Source organism: Oreochromis niloticus, linkage group LG12 (assembly GCF_001858045.2).
Source record: "Oreochromis niloticus isolate F11D_XX linkage group LG12, O_niloticus_UMD_NMBU, whole genome shotgun sequence".
Taxonomy (NCBI): domain Eukaryota; kingdom Metazoa; phylum Chordata; class Actinopteri; order Cichliformes; family Cichlidae; genus Oreochromis; species Oreochromis niloticus.
In genome coordinates, this window is record NC_031977.2 from 20482975 (window position 1) to 20500906 (window position 17932).

Here is a 17932-nt window from a genome sequence, read left to right on the forward strand (position 1 = left end):
ACAGTTTCTATTTAGATTTTATTTGACATCCATCACCTGCCTCTGTTAAGTTTACATTCACCGAAGGAACCTCTCACATTCGTATGTGCCAATCTGAGCTTATTAAACCTTAAAACAGAAGTTTGGTCAAACTGATTGTTTTACTTTACATGAGTGCATTCCTTATTTCTAAACCATTTTTGTTCAGACGTCAAACAAAATATGTAGCTAAGTCAAGATCCTGGCACCAAAGAGTTTATTATAGAACAAAAATATCACTGACAAAGTAAACACTACACGAGTCAAGTATGAACAGGTGTCGCTCAAATAAACGACTTTATAAATGGCATATTGTACACAATAATGTAAAATATCACTAGCATCTCAAGATTTTTTCAGTTCTAGCACTGACAGTGAAAGCAACTTCCTTAACACTGTTTTACATTACAGAAAAATAGACAAAGCAGGAATAGCAGGTCTTTAAATCCACACTTTACAAGCACATTAACAAAGTAATACTCTTTTTTAAATTATACTGGCAGAAGAGAAAATGAGTCCTCATGTGTTGCAACAGCTAGAAAGGAGACTGTCTAATGTCTCTGTAATGTCTGAGTAAGAAACCAGTCTAGCTGGCTGTCATGAGTCCGCTTACTGCTAAATTTCTAAATCACAGGCCATGTTTGAGGTTGAAGAATGATTGGCGAACGTTTGCCTGAAAAGTTCTCACGCCAGTTTCTTAGGCTCATCCTTTAACCTCTCAAAATGATCTTAAGTTTCAGATTTCCTGCCCGTCATATCCTATTACAGTTTAATAACTGCAGGGAGCCTTTGAAGAAAAAATATCTGACTCTGAGTTTGACTATGAGTGAAAACACTGCTATGATTTTTTTTTTTTTTTTTTGTCAGTTGTTTGTTAACAAATTAAACTCAAATAGTAATCCAACACAAATATTTAAAATTTAACCTTCAATAGAAAAAAACAACAACACTAATTTGTCATATGAAATTGCCCACTAATTCATACATATCATATTACCTGTTTTCCACATCAGACCTTCATAGAGGACAGTCATATCGGGTGGATTTTGCTGCCCCACCGCCGCCTCGCATCCAGGTGGACGCAGACCTCGTAAATGGCTCCAGACGCATGGACTCTGTCCACCATCTGAAAATGATTAGGACTTTGCCTCGCTGAATACTGCTAGAGCCTGTGGACTCAATTGCTCCAACACATTTTCATATGCAAAGAAACCAAACATGCCACCCAAAAGTTCCTCCATCCTGGCCAGGCATGTAAATCAGGAGCAAGCAACAGCATTCAGTTACGTTTCCGAGCAAGAACAGGGGCTTGCACTGTGCTAGAGAGCAGATGACCATTAGACAAGTAGCCTAGAAAATTTAATGTCGTGGTTTGGCTCTGACACTGCAAATCCAATGCCACAGTCTTTTTTTATTTATCATTAGGTTAGTAAGTTCTGTGTTATAAAGCAGAAAGTTACACCAAATGATTTTAGTTTACCGACTTTTGATATTTGTGTTATACATAGTTAAGTTACAGCAATGTGTGTGTGCACTGTATAAAGTTAAAACATATATTGTATGCATATATTACATTACTGTCCATTATCTTAAGAATTTTCTTGCTTTGCCATTTTTCTTCATCTTTATTTCCATCTTTTTTCCTCTCTCACTCGCACAGTCTCTTTCCTCCGTCCCTCTCCTCCACCCTGACATCTGATAGTGATTACAGCACAGCCTAAAAACACAACGCACTTAACTCTCCATTATTAAGTGACTTTGTATCACTGACATAATTTGTTCATCTGCATGTACAATTAACTGACACATGCACAGGCCCCTGGAGATTTATCCCCTGCAAAAAGACGCTCAGGCACATGAACATGGTAACACGCATACACACACACACACCTTAATCGTACAATTGCATGCACTCTCTAACTCCTTCCACCCTTATAAACCCGTTTCAAGCACGACCCTCATCCTGTCCCACCCCATGTCCCCACCCCCACCCCCTCCATCCCTCTATTGCCAGTCCCCTGGAACAGAACAGTCACGGCTGTGTGCACTGTTGATTAGCTAGAACCTGAACCTGGGGGAAACACTGGAAAGCTCAGTGTGCTTTATTGTGTTTCTCTTTCAGACAAAGGCAGCCTCTGACAACTTGGCTTTCCCCCGTCCTATTACCTTATCTTTTACTAATGTAACCCTAACATTAAGGCAACTTTCATTCCTACTAAGAGTTCTTTTTCTTTAACACAGTGTGGCCAAGATTTAGTGGAGAAAGGTAGAGATGAACAGAGCTGAGCTTCCAAGATTTGAGCCCTGGTGGAACAAGTGTGGATGTGTACAGCGGTCTCGGGTTGTAATTTTGGAGTGTTATGTGGTGACTTTTGGGCACGCAGGCAAGGGTGTGTGCATGAGGTTATTTGTTATGGCTAATTCCTTAATCCCACAACATGTGCCTGAAACCTGCAACAGATGCCTCTAAGGCGAAACTTGCAAGCACACACAAGCATGCACACACACTTGCCGCACACGCACCCACACATGAACACATGCACACAGAAGAAAACACATTGCATTGCTATCATTACTAGAAGCCCTGTGCAGCATGTCTGCTGCGGCCGGTTTTACAGAAGCAGGAGATCTGCAGGAGCAAGGTTTAGAGAACTGGATGCCCTCCTAGCCAGTAAGCTTTCAAAAATAAATATATATATTTTTTAATACAATTTTAGAGACAGAGTCTCAAACATTGCACAGAATTTTGGTTTGGCTCGGTAGAGCAGTAAAGAAGTCTTCTCTACAGGACTTACATGAACCACACAAACTTGCTTATGTCTGTCTGCCTCCTGATTTCTGTCACACTTCTGTCTGCTGCTTATTAAACTAAGCTTGTTGGCAGCAATACAGTGATTCCCAAAGCTAGATAGATACCAGTCATCTAGAAGAAGCCAGGTGGACTGTGACTTTGTTTTTGTGAAATCTAGGATCTTTTAAAATTGTATAAAATAAGTTATGTGAGAACTGCTGGAACTTAATCATTTACAGAACTGTTGAATTTTGTATAATCAGTTAATACAGTGGTTTAAAAGCTCTCTCGTGGCGAAACAAGTGCTCATTTTTGTTGCTGTTGTTGTTGTTGTAGAATATTTATTATTATTGTAATAAAAAAAAAGGTAAAAACACTTTTATTTGTATATATATATATATATATATATATATATATATATATATATATATATATATATATATATGTGATATCCATCACCTTGCCTCTGCACAGGACATTTTAAGCCTCAACTGAATGTCATGTCAGTACCGTTGTACCAGGTCTTGTGTCATCCATTACTAGAAACAGCATAGAGAAGCAGCAGAAAGCTTGCTGAGAACAACTACGAGCTGTGTGCCTTAAAAGATATTGTATCACAGCTAGGTAGGACTGCAGGGTATGCAGTTTTTTCCCCCCTACAGGAAGCTCAATGGACATGGTTCAGGGGTTATGGCTTGTAAAAACACTGCTCCCAGCGTATTACTTTGAATATAAAATCAGTGAACATGTGAAACAGATTAGTGCACATGCATGCACCCTGTTTGGTTCATCTAAAGATGTCAATGTATGCCTTTGTTTGAAGGAGAATCTACCGTATGTGAGCAGAAAGAGCATCCTAAGAAAGACCAAGAATGATGAGAGAGAGAGAAAAAAGAGTATTCAGAGGATGACCGTTTGCAGAAATAAAAAGGCAACAATATCAGAAAAAGAAATTCATGGGCACATGATGACGGATGCTTCCTGCACAAGGTCGTAATGCTATGCAATCATCCTATTGCTGTGTAGTCATCTGCTTGATAGTTTGGTCGACGACCTATAGAGGGTGTTACGGACATCTGGTCTCTCTTGGACTCTCTTACTCCAAATTTCCTCAGCATTTTGGAGCTTGCTGCCTCTTAATCTGGCAGAGCTGGTTCAGTGTTGGCCATCTGGTCAGTTCTGTTTTTTATATCACCTTATTAAATCTACAAACAACAGCAACCCAGCTACAGTGCTATCTGCTATATTAAGATCTTTACGTTTTCCTCATATTTTTCATCCACTTACTTCCTGCTACTGACCTCTCATTAAACTCCCTGTAAGCCTCTAAAGACACCAAACAAAAGACTAGATAACAGCGTAAATATCTCGTTCATATTCAGCTCGCCAGCAGATGTCAGTGAGCAACAGATTTCCCAGTGGCTGCTGTTATCAATGCATTGATTCAATAAGCATTACGCTGTTACACAGAACACAACACAAAGACTCCCATAGGCCTGCTTCATATTGTAATTGCCTTTTGAGGTGGATATGAATAAATCCACCGGACATGCAAGTGAAGAAACAGACCCCCATGAGATTTGATTTCACATGCATCAGATTCAATATCTCAGAGGTTTAATTCAATTCGGCATCAATCAGATTTAATTTCTCTGGAATAATGACTTTGGAAAACATATTGATGAGCCTATCATGAATTTATGTCTCATGGGGAGGCAGTGTCTGCACAGGCAACATGGATGCAATTTCAGTCAGGAGGGTATCGATGATGCCACACAAAAACAGTTCAGTCTGCAGCAGCACATTTTGCACTTATCTGTTGAGGCCAAAAATAGAGAAAGATGGCGGAAAAGACAGAAGACATGGCGAAAAGAGAATAATAACAACCAGTGACTTCTGAGTTTGATTATACACATTATTGCCACTCCTTTGCCAAAGACACATCTGCACGAATCAAAGAAAACCATTTATCATTCCAGACCTAAATTCATTTGTGTGGAGGACTGGACAACACAGTGAAGACTAAGTGGGTTAAACAGGGGGAGTCAGATGGAGAAAACAAAGAGAGACAAAGAGACAACTGCATACGGCCTTCTGCCTCAGTCACTTTCAGCTGTAACTCCCCGTCTGTCAGTCTCTGCGAAACTAAAGTAACGTGAGATTCAAATCCTTCAGATTCTGTTCAGTTTGTTATGTCTGAACATGTGGAAATAAACACAGTACGCAGAACTGCTCATGTGTTTTAGATATCCTGCCTGGAAAATAGGAAGTCAAAGTTTTTCCATCACTCGGCCTGACCTTTAACCTCTCTGGCATTTCTTAAAAAATTAACAACACAGCCACAGCTTGAAGTAATTTCTCTCACTGCAAATATCTGAAACAACAACAACCACAAACTGACGCTTGATGCCACTGTCGATAAATTAACCCATTTTCACTCAAACTCCAAGAGAAATCGATATTCAGGACCAGGATTGGGTCTTAATAACGGCTTCAGAAAATCTCAATGAAGGCATTTCCTAAAACTTAACACAGATACTTGCTCTTAGGCAAATATTTCTTCCATTGCAGATGGAATGGCACCTCAAAGGAGGTACCATGGAAATTGAGGTCTTAGGTTTTTGGGGGCAGGAGGGATGAAATTGTCCCAAAGTGAATCCAGATGGTTATCATTCTATCCTCAGACCTCTTTACCCCCTCCCAGTTCCCCACTCATCACTCCATCATTTCTCTCTTGTTTTTTTCCCTTCGAGTGAACTACAGGTCTGGTGATTACTTTGGTTAGAGCAGAGCCAAACCAAACACAAGAAGACAGTTGTGGTCTACAAAATAGAGAACAGCTTGAAAGTTCAAAGCAAAAACTATATGATTTAAAGCATCCTCGGGGCTCAACCTGTTTATGTTTGGGATCAGGGCTTTTTTGCAAGAACAATATACTATTCTCACTTAGCAATTAAAAGAGGTCCTTGCACTTTTTCAGACAAGACTAGAAGTCACCAAACGTCATGTCTATAAAGGTTGCACATGCCAAAAAACAGAGAAAAGAAACTAGTGGAGTCGCTGAGCTGTAGGAAGCAGTGAAAGAAAATACCCAAATCATGAGATCAGAAGCTGGCTGGTAGTATGTTTTATCATCCTCCCTGTGGGGAAACAGGCCTAATAAATCATAATTTAAACATTTTCATACCGTCACTCTATGTGGCTGTGTTATATTGTCCACCGGCTTTATTTTAGCCACAAAGTCCATCACACAGTGAATTGCTGATCTCGCCTTTGGGTCATGGAAATATCTCTTTAGTAAGCCCAAGGCTGGGGCATTTTAGGTATGCCTTTTAAAAAGATGACTATGCTAGGTCTTCACATTATTCAAGGTAAAGAAAAAGGGCAACACCGGAGGAGGAGTGTCTGAATTCTGCGTCCTGTGTGAATTACAGAGCACAGGGGCAGAATGACTCCATCATGAGATCAGGAGAGGTTATGTTTTTAAAAGGTCCACCCTGAGGGGCAGCAGGGTGGTAATGAAGATAATGATACTGTGCAGCTGAATGACCTTTTTGTTAAACCGATATCTCTGACATTAGCACAAATTCACCCTATATTATATACAGTAGTCGAACACCCAATCTAACGCTATCTCACGCAGGCACATTCTTCTAACACCTACTCATTCTCTTCTACCTGGAAAAACATGCAAATTCATTGTTCAGGGTAGTCCATGACAACTGCACGCCCACATGATTTACATGTAGACGTTTCAGTCTTCAGAGCCCGACACAGGAGCTCAAACCTATCAGGTCATTGACCCACTCTGTCCCAAACTTACACGTGCTTACAATGCATTCTTTTTGATACCTCTCTTTCACTCACTTGTATTACACACGTCCACACACACACACACACTTGAGAATAGAGTTTGATGCCTACCATCAGTGTCTACCTCATCTGTAATGCAATCATCTACATTTAACTCAGCGGGGAAATTTCCTGTCAGATCATATCTTGTTATCTGCAGTTCAAGACGAGCACTGACGAGGGAGGCATTCAGATGCAACATCTAGTCACTTCAGCTGAGAACAAATTTGAGCTTGCAATGGCTGCCCGACAATTTCAGAGATGTGTGTTTCGTTTTGGGTTTTTTACGTGTAAAATAATAACTTCCTTCTCAGTTGTCCTGCCAATTGTTTTATGAAAGATTGAGATTGTGGCACTTCAATGTAAGTATTCTGTGGCAATGACAAACTAATAAAACAGTTTGGAAACAAAATAAATCTACACACCTTTCTTTATTGCTACTCACTACTTTATGACTTTATTTGCCTCCTGCGGATGACACACAACTTTCACAAAGGTTTCACAACCTCTCCCCTCATTAGCAGCTGAATGCATGAACAGAAGTTGACATTCACACCTTTGAACAACACTTTAGGAGGAATTTCAAGACGTCATTAAAGATCCGGTTTCAACAACACTTAAGTATTAAACATATCATAAATGTTAAACTGGCCAGCACAATGCTTGTTATCATCAAGGTAGCAGCTATGGCTAATAATAAAACAACATTAATGCTGGAGTTAGACTCTTTTAAGGTTCCAGACAGAAGCAGAGAAAAGTTTAGCTTCAATCGTCAGAAACAGTGGCAGCCTGCCTTTACTTACAGCAACAAAATATGGTGCTTAGTCACCAGAAGCACAGCAAGACCTAAGATAAACCTTTAGCACGGCCTAGAGAGTTTTAAAATATATTTAAAAAGTAAACTTTCAAGTTTTATTATTATTTCTGTGTTTTTGCACCAAATCAGACCGTTTGGATAGGACCTTGGCATTTTCCTTGCCAAAAGCACTATCTTAGTAAAATAGTAAATTTAACTGACAAGTACAGACCAACAAATTATACAGATTATTTACACGGGACTCACAGTGTGCAGTCTCATGATCAAATTTTACAAGGCACGCCTCGCATAAGACTTCTTAATGTGGGAAAGCTTTTTAGCAATTTTAATATCCTTGAAAGAAAATAAAAAACACACTCTTTTAAAACATTATTCAAATTTGTCAAATGTTTTGTGACATCAATAAACATCTTACAATAAGCTCCATCTGGTGTGTTGCTAAATTATGCCTACACTCAGTATGGAACACAGATGTTAAAGGAAAACTGATGAGGTTGTCTAAGTAAGCAGTTTTTGGTTAGATAACAGAATTAAAAAAAGATAATAATTTAACTAAATACATACACAGTGCACTGAGGTCTGCTAACATTCAGTGTTAGTATGGCTTGTGATGCCCTGTTGTGTGTGTGTGTGTGTGTGTGTGTGTGGGGGGGTGGGGGGGTGGGGGGGTGTCACTGCATACTTCTGCGAATATATCAAAGAAGCACAGGCAATAGATCACAGCCCTCATCTTTAAGTCAAGCATCAAATGTTTTAACTCATCCCAGCTTCAGGGAACAACAGAGAAAAACCTGATGGAATCCATGTGTATGAAGTCAAACACACACACACACACACACACACAGAGTCTTACTTTCTAAATCAAATTTTAAGTTTAATAGTTTAAGTTTAATATCTGACTTAAGGAGGAAGTAAACCCCTTTAAGAGCAACAAACATGTTCCCTGGGCTGCTAGATATATCCATATAAAGCATTTTAGAGTTCTGTGCAAATGTCTTGACCCACTTATCATTTCTTTATATTTTTGCTTCCAAGAAGCCAGGCTGCGTTATAACTTTTAAAGTGGCCTTGGGCAATAGTTCTCCAGGCTTTCTGAAGGTCTTTTAGTGGGGACTGGCTACTGTTTCTCTTAGTTTCAGTCTGCTCACTGTATCCAACTATTTTTGGAGGAATGTATTTTTGTTTGTTTGTTAAGCCACTTAACACTGAGCTATGAATCAGTCATTCATAAACAAGGCACCTAACTCAAAGGAATGAGCCAGTGTTGTCTCTACACATACTGTAATGAACAACTTGCCAAAGAACCAATTTTAAGTTGCATCATCAGGGATTTTGATACTCATAAAAAAATGGTCTCAGTGGAAGGTTGGCATTTAATAAGCTAATTTTAAGAAAAGGAAACAGGCTGAGTTGTAATAGATTACATAAGAACTCGACTGAAAATTTGTGCAAACAGGTCTTATGGGGTGATTAGTCAATTTGGACATTTTTGATTCATTATCAGTACGTGAGGAGAAGGTCCGGAGAGAGGTACAACAGAGTGTTTACAGCCATGTGTAAACTCAGTGGACACTCTGTCATAGTTTATGACTGCATTTCAGACAATGGTGTTTTGGATCTTCTCAAAATTGATGAAATTATGGATGCAGAAAAGTACATCTGAATTTTAATCCACGATGCAATACCATCAGAAAAGCATTTGATTGGCAACGACTTTATTTATCAGCCTCACAAACATACAAAGCAGTAAAACATACGTGGATAGAAAGACGCTTAATGGACACTAGTCATGGATTGGCTGTGTGTGATCATCTTGATATAGAACAGAAAGAAAGGCAGCTAACATCCAAAGAAGAGCTTTGAATGTCCTTCGAGAAGCCTGGAGAACTATTCCTGCAGAGTACTTAAAGAAACAAGCAAAAATCCACCTCACTGGTGGTTTTTGTCAGGCCTTGCTTGCCCTGCTCATTTATTAAAACACAGATCTGTATGTTAATCTATGATGTTATTGTTTTTGTCTTCGTTATAACACTTTTACACATTCAGATGGCAAAAGCAGCTGTTCTTAAACACTGAACACTAACAAATAGACTTCTTCTTCTTTGCTGGCTAAACATTCATTGTATTACATTTGTTTTGTTTTTTCCCTGTGACTGACAGTTTTCATAAATGAGTGTCTGACCTTATAAGATATTTAACTACACTGTCAGCGTAACTATTACTATGCGCTACTGTTTATGTCATATATAAAGAGTAAAATGGGTTCTAATCCTAATTTTAAATTCATGAATGCAAATGCTGTTAGATGCACCATTCCCACAGGTAAAGCAAACCCTGAGCAGATTAAACATGTTGTTCCACGTCTGGCCAGGCGAGACGAGACATCTGTAAGTAAAACTATCACACAAACAACAAAATGCTCTACAGCTGAGAAAAAACACACTAACAACAAAAATTGCAATTTACATTACAGACAAGCTAGTGTTGTTATTGTTATATTTCCTGCAATTTTTCAAAACATTTACAAAATAGAGTTGTATAACCACGTAATTATTCGTGGTGATTTTTTTTAAAAGACAAATCCTTTTTTGTTTTTTTAAGAGTTTTTGGAGGGTAGCTGTTATGGTGAAAATCAAATCTGTAATATAATCTAACATAATTAAGGTTAAGCAGTAAATGTTTCCAGTGTTTGCCGCTCCAACCTTTTAGAACAGAGCCTCAGATCGGATGCTATTTAAGGCAGGCTGGGCACAGTTCATTATCTCAACCCTAGAAGCAAAGAGGACTCTGAAAGAAAATCCAAAATTTAGAATGTTTCAGAATTTGAGTAGAGATAAATGCTCAAATGTTTCCATAAATCACACTGACACTGTAATTAAAGAGCGTAAGGTCTTTTGGGGGGAAAAAAGGCTCCAGGCTAAGTTCTCTTATCTGTTTTTGAGTCTTATCAACTCCATCAAGTTGAGGAAATTAAATGTTAGAGAAACTAAACACTGCACTATGGTTCACTTAAATGATTGTTTACACTCTGATTAACCCTACTGTCATACGCATTCTTATTTAATGCATCGTAGGTAATCTGATTCGTGTAATTAGGGATTTGATATTGTTTTAAATCAAGACTGTCGTTAGCATAATAAAAGGAGAAAGATAAAAGCAGCGAGGTTTGGCAAGCAGCCACTGCAGAATGGAATGAACAAAAATATCAAGGACATGGCACATTTCTGTAAATCTGACCTCATGCCATTTACCCCTTTGCTCTCACTGAACACTTGAACAAATCAATTTTATGAGCTCCCACTATTGCATCATGGTTTTATCATTCCTTTCAATAACCCCTATTTCATCTGGTTTAGCTTCATTTTTTGATGCCTACGCATAAAAACTACAAAGCAGTACTTCTAGTTTTACTTTGCCTGCTCGGTTATGGACATAACATCATCAAGAATCTTTAACACGAATGTTCGCTGAGTTTGGAAACTGGGATTTTTTGAGGGGCATGCTGAGTCTACTGTGTTCAGTGGGTGTCAAAAGTTACTTCACTTGACTGCATGGCATGACATGGATGGCGGTAATCATTTTGCATATAACATCCTAAAACAGTCCCTGTCTCCAGTGTATTTTTTTTATATGCCCAGTTGCAAAAACTTTGTATTCAGCTGTTTGACAACGGGAAAAAAATACATCATAAAATAAAAACAGCTTTGACAATTTGCCTGCATTTAAACGTACCACACATGCAAGCACAAAATAAAAGAGACAGGCTTACATCTACCGACTAACACAAATACTATGCAATCTCACGGATATGTTAAATAGGGCATGATGTCACCCTTTTGAATAAGCTTTACTTTCCAGTGCAATTTTGCAGCACCTCTTCCTTCCTAAGTGTTGCACTTATCTTTTTTTCTAGGCAAGCACAAATTCAGTTTGTTTTAGGCAGATTTGGTATTCTTAGAATGTAGATTAACCTCAAGCAATGTGATCTAAATTTCCAGCAGTAAGCACGTCTCACATCACGAGGTGTCTAAAACTGTTAAGTGTCCGATATTTCTCTCTCTCTGATGCACACTCACACACACACATACACAAGGACAGAAAATTAGGGAAGCGTTCTGTTTACAGCTGCTGTGTAAAACTCAATTACACAGCCAATTGAGAATGTGGCTGTTTCTCAGATTTATGTGATGTGTTCCTGACCTAAATAAGATTGCTGTTCCAAGTGAAGCCTCAACAACTGCAAACACTTACTACTTTGACAGACAAGGAAAACAGTACCTTCACACTGACGCACAGAGGCGCACACACATACACACACACCCACACACATACACACACATCTGGACCTCTGTTTCTCTCATTTATACTTGCTGAGTGCTTTCCTGCGCGGTTTCCCCGTGTTACCGGTCCCGGACCCCTCAGATGAGGTGAGGTAAGATTTGGAGTCACAGGATTATGCCATCTGGACAGACATTCACACAGGCTTGCTCATGTGAACACATGCACACATACAGATATAGCCTGCTCTTGTCATAAGCTACACTGACAAACACCTGGACCTGGTTACTGGTCTCAAAGAGAGAGCTGAATACTATGTGCATGCCTATGTGTGTATAAGTGGGGTGTATGGGGAATACTGGGGCAGTGCTGGAGGCTGTGTTGAGGTTCATTTGATTTTTTTTTCCCCCCTGCTTTTTGAGCCCTTGAATAAGGGGGCCCACTCAGGCAAGTCTAGAAAATTCAAGTTGGGTCACTGCTACTACAAGTTGTAAGCCAATTCTATTAAAATATTCAATCGTCAGCTGTCATTATAATATATATGCTTTTCTTCACACAATTGAATTTTCCCTCTTATTGAGAAACTAATAACTTCTTTTTAATTAATGAAAAAATCTATAGGGTTCTGCATTGATATAGAACATTTGAAAAAGACAAAAGCAAGCCTTATATTTGTTTATTCCACCATAGTCTGTCAGATTTTTAATTTGTGGTCATCCCTCTTTGCCCTCAGAGCATTTTAGCAAAATGTTGCCCTCCCCCCCAAAAAAAATAGAATATGCAGCCTTAACTGGCAACAGCAAAGCCTTGCAGGATCTGTATGCAGCAGCTGTTATTCACTGTGTTGGTGACACAGATCTGTACCTGGTCATGAGCCTGCACCTTGTGTTTTGGCAGTGAACAGGGAGAGACTGATTGAGCTGGGTCCACCATACAGTCATCCCCACTATTCAGAACAATTCAGTGATTGAGACCACTGTACCACCAGGGCTTTTCAACCATGTTAGCATGTGTTTGCTCACTGGTGTGAGACCAGAGCCATCAAGCCACCATTCTGCCAACTGCAGGGCATCCTTCTATTTCTTCAGGTTTTGTTTGAGGTTAAATTAAATTGTTTGCAGCCGATGATCATGCATAGCTATGTGAGCCTCTTACTTTCCCCAAGAGTTTGCGCCTGGGATTTACAGTCAAGGGACGTTGAGCTGAGCTGATTTTATGGAGCACACAAAACTGATTAAAAGGATTATACAGGTCCATCACACTATCGAAGCACTCCACAATCAGATCAACCAGACTCTGGTGGAACTTAAAACACTCGGTCCTTCACCTATTCCTATTCTAGAAGAAGTTTCTAAATTTGTGGACAAGCCACAGCTGGCACAACACATTAAAGGAAAAGTTCCATGCATTGCAAAAGGGACTTGCACCAAGCCTCTTACTAGAGGTATCATTCCAAGGTGGGATCTGAAGACACTTCCTCTCTTTCAAGCCATGAGTACTGATGGGACTGGAGAATGACCTACTCATTTCACATGCCACAGCTAAAAGCTTTGGTTTTGTCCTAGTGTTTTCTGGTGAAATTAGCCAACAGTAAATCCTGTTACAGGGCTGTACATGAACTCATAGAACTGGAGTTACGTTAAGTAACTACTATTTGCACACTGTACAGATGAATATTAAAGTACAGAACAAGAAAAGGAGGGATAAGGTACGAATCTAGAATCCATCATGCATTCCTCTGATAACAGCACATATTATTGATTGTTAAGAAAAAAGAAGTTGCGCTCTTGGCTGACCGCTACCGAGTGTTATTTAACATGTAGCTTAATTTACTTTTCACTTTTGGAAAATACAGACCAAGCAACGCCACAGAAATCCCAATCACGTAAAGTGTAACGTAAACACCGCTAACAGAGACATGGGTAAACTATTAAAGCTCCTCCTAGCGCTTAAACTTCTCTCTCTTCCATCACATTGTGGCTCAGGAACAGCTACGCAGTGAGATAAGCCTCAAACGCTTCCAAAATAAACAAAAATAAGTCGATATGACGTGAATCTGACTGTAAACACCCCGAAAGAAACGACAAAAAACGCTCTGTCAAACTTCCCAAGGTGAATACAAACAATTGCGACTGAAAAAGATCTCCGACTCGCGTCTGCTTCGAGTTTACTCACCTTAGGATGCTTTCTGGATTTCTTTTTCTCGACTGAAAGGAAAAGTTGCAGCCCACGGTACTCAGGGTAGAGACGCGAGTCACTCTGTTTCCAAGGGTAGCTTTTCTTTCTCTCGCGCTTTTCCCTCGCTCTCTTTACACTTAGACACACACACACTGGTCTCACACAAGACTGTGTTTCTCCTAAGGTCCCTCAGCTGCAGGAGGGTGATTAATGCCACAAGAGAAGGAGTGCATTAGCAGGAGAAAGGTGAGTGAAGACTCGCACTGAATGGGTTCCTTAAAACCACTCCAATAGGCTAGTTGTTTAAGGAACACCTAAAACACAAATGAACTCCAGTCTAATTAAAAAGAAAAACAACATCCAGGCTTTGTCGCACAAAACAGTGTTTTTGTTGTTTTGCTTTCCGAGATGTGAAATTCTTAGATTTTCCCTTATGAACTTTTTAAAATTTGATGGAGTTTAAAATGAGTCTTGTGTGACAAGAATATCAAAGAGGCCTATATGCTAAGGATTATACATCATGGTACAATAACAAGTAAACATTAGCTCAGCAATGCTAAATCAAATAAGTAAGCTATGAGCTAACTCCTTAAAATATGTTACCATCAACTATACTGGATAATTTTTCTGCCTGACTCATGCCCCATCAATTGGGACAGCGTGTAAGGGTCAGTGCTGGGTTTGTTAATGTGTCTTATATACACTCAATAAAAATCCCTAAACAGTTATCTCATTTTCATCGTTTTCTACAATAACAGTAAAATCAGTTTGATTGTGCAAAGATTGGTTTGTATTAAAAAGGCTGGTTGTATAGAGGACGTGGGAATAATGTGTGGTGATGTGCCCTACATACCACTGTTTACTACCTCAGTGTCGCTCACATCCTTTCAACCATATCTTTATTTCTCTGTCTGCCTATTTTAACATTTGTCAGCAGCACAGATGTGTTAAAATTCCTCTTTTGACAGTGGTTATGACTTCTCTACAATCGTGTTAACATAGTTTCATTTGGTTAGATAGCATTACACTATAAAGAAATAGCAGACATAAAAAAAAATTTGTTTTGGGCATAAAGGCACACCATTTATTTAAAATCCCAGATCAACTTTAAGAGTTCCAACAACATTTTTGTACTTGAGAATTTAGAGACTGAACACTTTAATCATGCCTATTAGCCCCTTACAGTAAAAAACAAGATTTATAATTATAAGAAGTCAGTGAAAGAGTGCGTTGTCATTTGTAATAGCATTGGGGGGAAAACTAAATAGGCTGGATGTATCCTGCACCTGTATCCTGAGTAGACAGTCACAAAACAAGAAACTACCCTCCATCCATCCATTCCCTGCACCAGTTTCTAAAATAACAACATTCTCTGCTTAATGTCATCTCAAACATTTTTTCCTCTTCTAACTAAATTTAAAAAAATGCGCTTTCTAAACAGAGCTAAACATCTGAATGAAGCATAAGGAGAAGTGTATGAAACAGATATTAAAGCAAATATATTTTCTTTCTAAATCATGGCAGAAAATAACTAAAAATGGGATTCATGAAACTATGAGAAATGTCAAGAAAGATATGTTGGTCCACATAGCAAGGAAGAAACAGGGACTTCTATATACATTCACCAGACACTTAAATATTCACTTTAATTTTTAACTGCTTGTTAATGCAAATCTTTCATCATACATTAAGATGCTAGAAATAGTCAAGGTAACTTGCTGAAGATCAGAATGGGGATGAAAGTTGATTTAAGTGACTTGAGAGCATCTCTGAACTCGCAACATGTCAAACCTTGAAGCAGATGGGCAACAGCCCAGTATGGATGTGCAGTCGCCAAATCTGCAACTGTCGGATGTTGTCATGTCAATATGGACCGAAATCTCAGAGGAATGTTTGCAGCAACTTGTTGAATCAATGCAATGAAGAATTAAGGCAGTTCTAAAGGCAAAAGGGGGTCCAACCCAGTACCAGCAAGAGGACACTAATGAAAGCTGGTGAAAGTATCTATGAAAAACATTTGATCATTTTTGGTGTTCAGGTTTGCTCAAGTGCCTTAATGTCCTAGCCAGTTTCACTCAACAAATAGAAAATGAAATCAAATTTCCTTAAATTAAAACATTCAAATAACTGATTAAATCAAAGGCAGCAGCTTTAATTACAACTCGGACATTCACAGATGAATTGTATAAAGCAAATAACACAAGCATATCCTGCAGTATTTTAATGCATATACTGGGAATTTTTTTATAGTTGCTTGTGAAACTGTAATGCAAAAAACAAAATAAAACAAAGTGTAACACAGGACGTTCTACAGTTTTATCTTTAAGTCTTTATAGGTTTTAGCCAGATTAATAAAATTGATTACAACTACACAAACACTAACAAATATCATAACTAACAATAAAAACTTGCCAGCATCCTTGAATACTTAAAATTATCAAACATTTCTGGTGGTGTCTAAAGATAATGAGCACTCTGCAAGCTTAATAATAAAAACAGAGAGTGAGATGATCTCACCACTCAAGACAAAATTCAGAAGAACAAAGTAAATGATAAAGTAACAGTCCTATGTGTGAGGAAATAAAAATGGCATTATGGTACATAAAATGTATCAGTTGGTAGTAAAACCTTGCTGTTTGGGGATGATTGACAACATAACATTTAGTTTACAAAGATCAGTTATAATTGATTGAAATGTTGTCAAAACTAAGATCCTTAAGCTTTATTGCTTTTTGTGCTAAGAGATAGCACCACTACAATAATGACTACTACTGTCATCATAAAAGGTGTCCCCAACCCTCTGTGAGACAACATGTGGCCAAGTGAATAGTTTAGGCTTCATATCTTCAGTGTGTGAGCATGCTTCTTGCAAAGAGGTTTGTCCTTTTTGGAGAAGAAGGTCTGGCCTTCCAGTGTGGTACAGCACACCTGTAAAAAGCCCAACACACATGAATAATAAGAGATTATATAACAAAAGTTAGCCAGCCTACACTAAAGCTCACAATGGATGTAAGTCAGTGTTTCATCTAAAATAAGCACTGCTGTCATATTATTGTGAAAAAATGACTTATGGTGAGGTTATGAGATTGCAACAAGTAAGCTATTCTGCTAAAACCTCCATCACAAAGGATGGATAAAAATGAACATTGTTGTAGTACATTAACAATAAAAAGAAAGAATGACAGAAAGAACTAAATAGGGCCAGTAGCAGAGAGTAGCACTATGACCTCAAACTTCTTTCTGTGTCCAAGTTAAATAGATAAAAGTTTCTTGATGGTTCAAAGTTGGAAATGGGATTATGAGTAAATGTGACAGTAGGTCGTATGTGTTAGTCTGCTGATGGACTCAGTTTACTGTGACACATGCCTGAAGTCTTTACTTACAGCACATACAAAGCAGGTATCATGCCAGGTGTAACCAAGGGCTTCCAGGAATTTGTCTCCAGCCTCGATGGGAAACTCACAGCCATGACAGCCAGTCCCAAACAAGCTGTAAAAGTCTGTTTAGTGACAAAGAGAAAAGTCATGTCACTATGGTATAAACAAAGGGTTTAAAGTCATAATGGCAAGACCCAAGCAAACTTTAGTACTCAACAAAGAGAGCTTGTAACTCTTTGGGGTACAACAGGTTCACCCACACTCCAAATACACGCATGTTAGGAAAACTGGTGATTCTAACTTCAATTCAATTCAATTCAGTTTTATTTATACAGCGCCAAATCACAACAATAGTCGCCTCAAGGCACTTTATATTGTAAGGTAGACCCTACAATAATACATACAGAGAAAAACATAACAATCATACGACCCCCTATGAGCAAGCACTTTGGCGACAGTGGGAAGGAAAAACTCCCTTTTAACAGGAAGAAACCTCCGGCAGAACCAGGCTCAGGGAGGGGCGGCCATCTGCTGCAACCGGTTGGGGTGAGAGAACGGGTCGCAGTTCTCTCATCCCATAGGTGTTAATGCAAACATAAACACCTATAACTTGGCTATAGG

General features: G+C 38.8%; 2 protein-coding genes across 11 annotated transcripts in view; both read right to left on the reverse strand.

Moving 5' to 3' along the window:
* bmpr1ba (bone morphogenetic protein receptor, type IBa) overlaps positions 1-14184 on the reverse strand; it is a 63878-nt gene extending 49694 nt beyond the window's left edge. For 2 of the 4 annotated variants that reach the window (XM_005452045.4, XM_005452044.4), the window contains exon 1: positions 13932-14184. The gene's annotated coding sequence lies outside the window, so the exon portion shown is untranslated. The remainder of the gene's footprint in view (positions 1-13931) is intronic. The other 2 variants (XM_005452043.3, XM_005452041.3) reach the window with 1 other exon arrangement.
* Positions 14185-16065: 1881 nt separating this feature from the next.
* Positions 16066-17932, reverse strand: part of pdlim5a (PDZ and LIM domain 5a) — a 64912-nt gene continuing 63045 nt past the window's right edge. For all 7 annotated transcript variants that reach the window (XM_019366035.2, XM_013271893.3, XM_013271892.3 and 4 more), the window contains 2 exons: positions 17318-17433; positions 16066-16862 (listed from right to left, as the gene is read on the reverse strand). In XM_019366035.2, the coding sequence (XP_019221580.1) occupies positions 16773-16862; positions 17318-17433 (206 nt within the window). In that variant the 3' untranslated portion in view covers positions 16066-16772. The remainder of the gene's footprint in view (positions 16863-17317; positions 17434-17932) is intronic.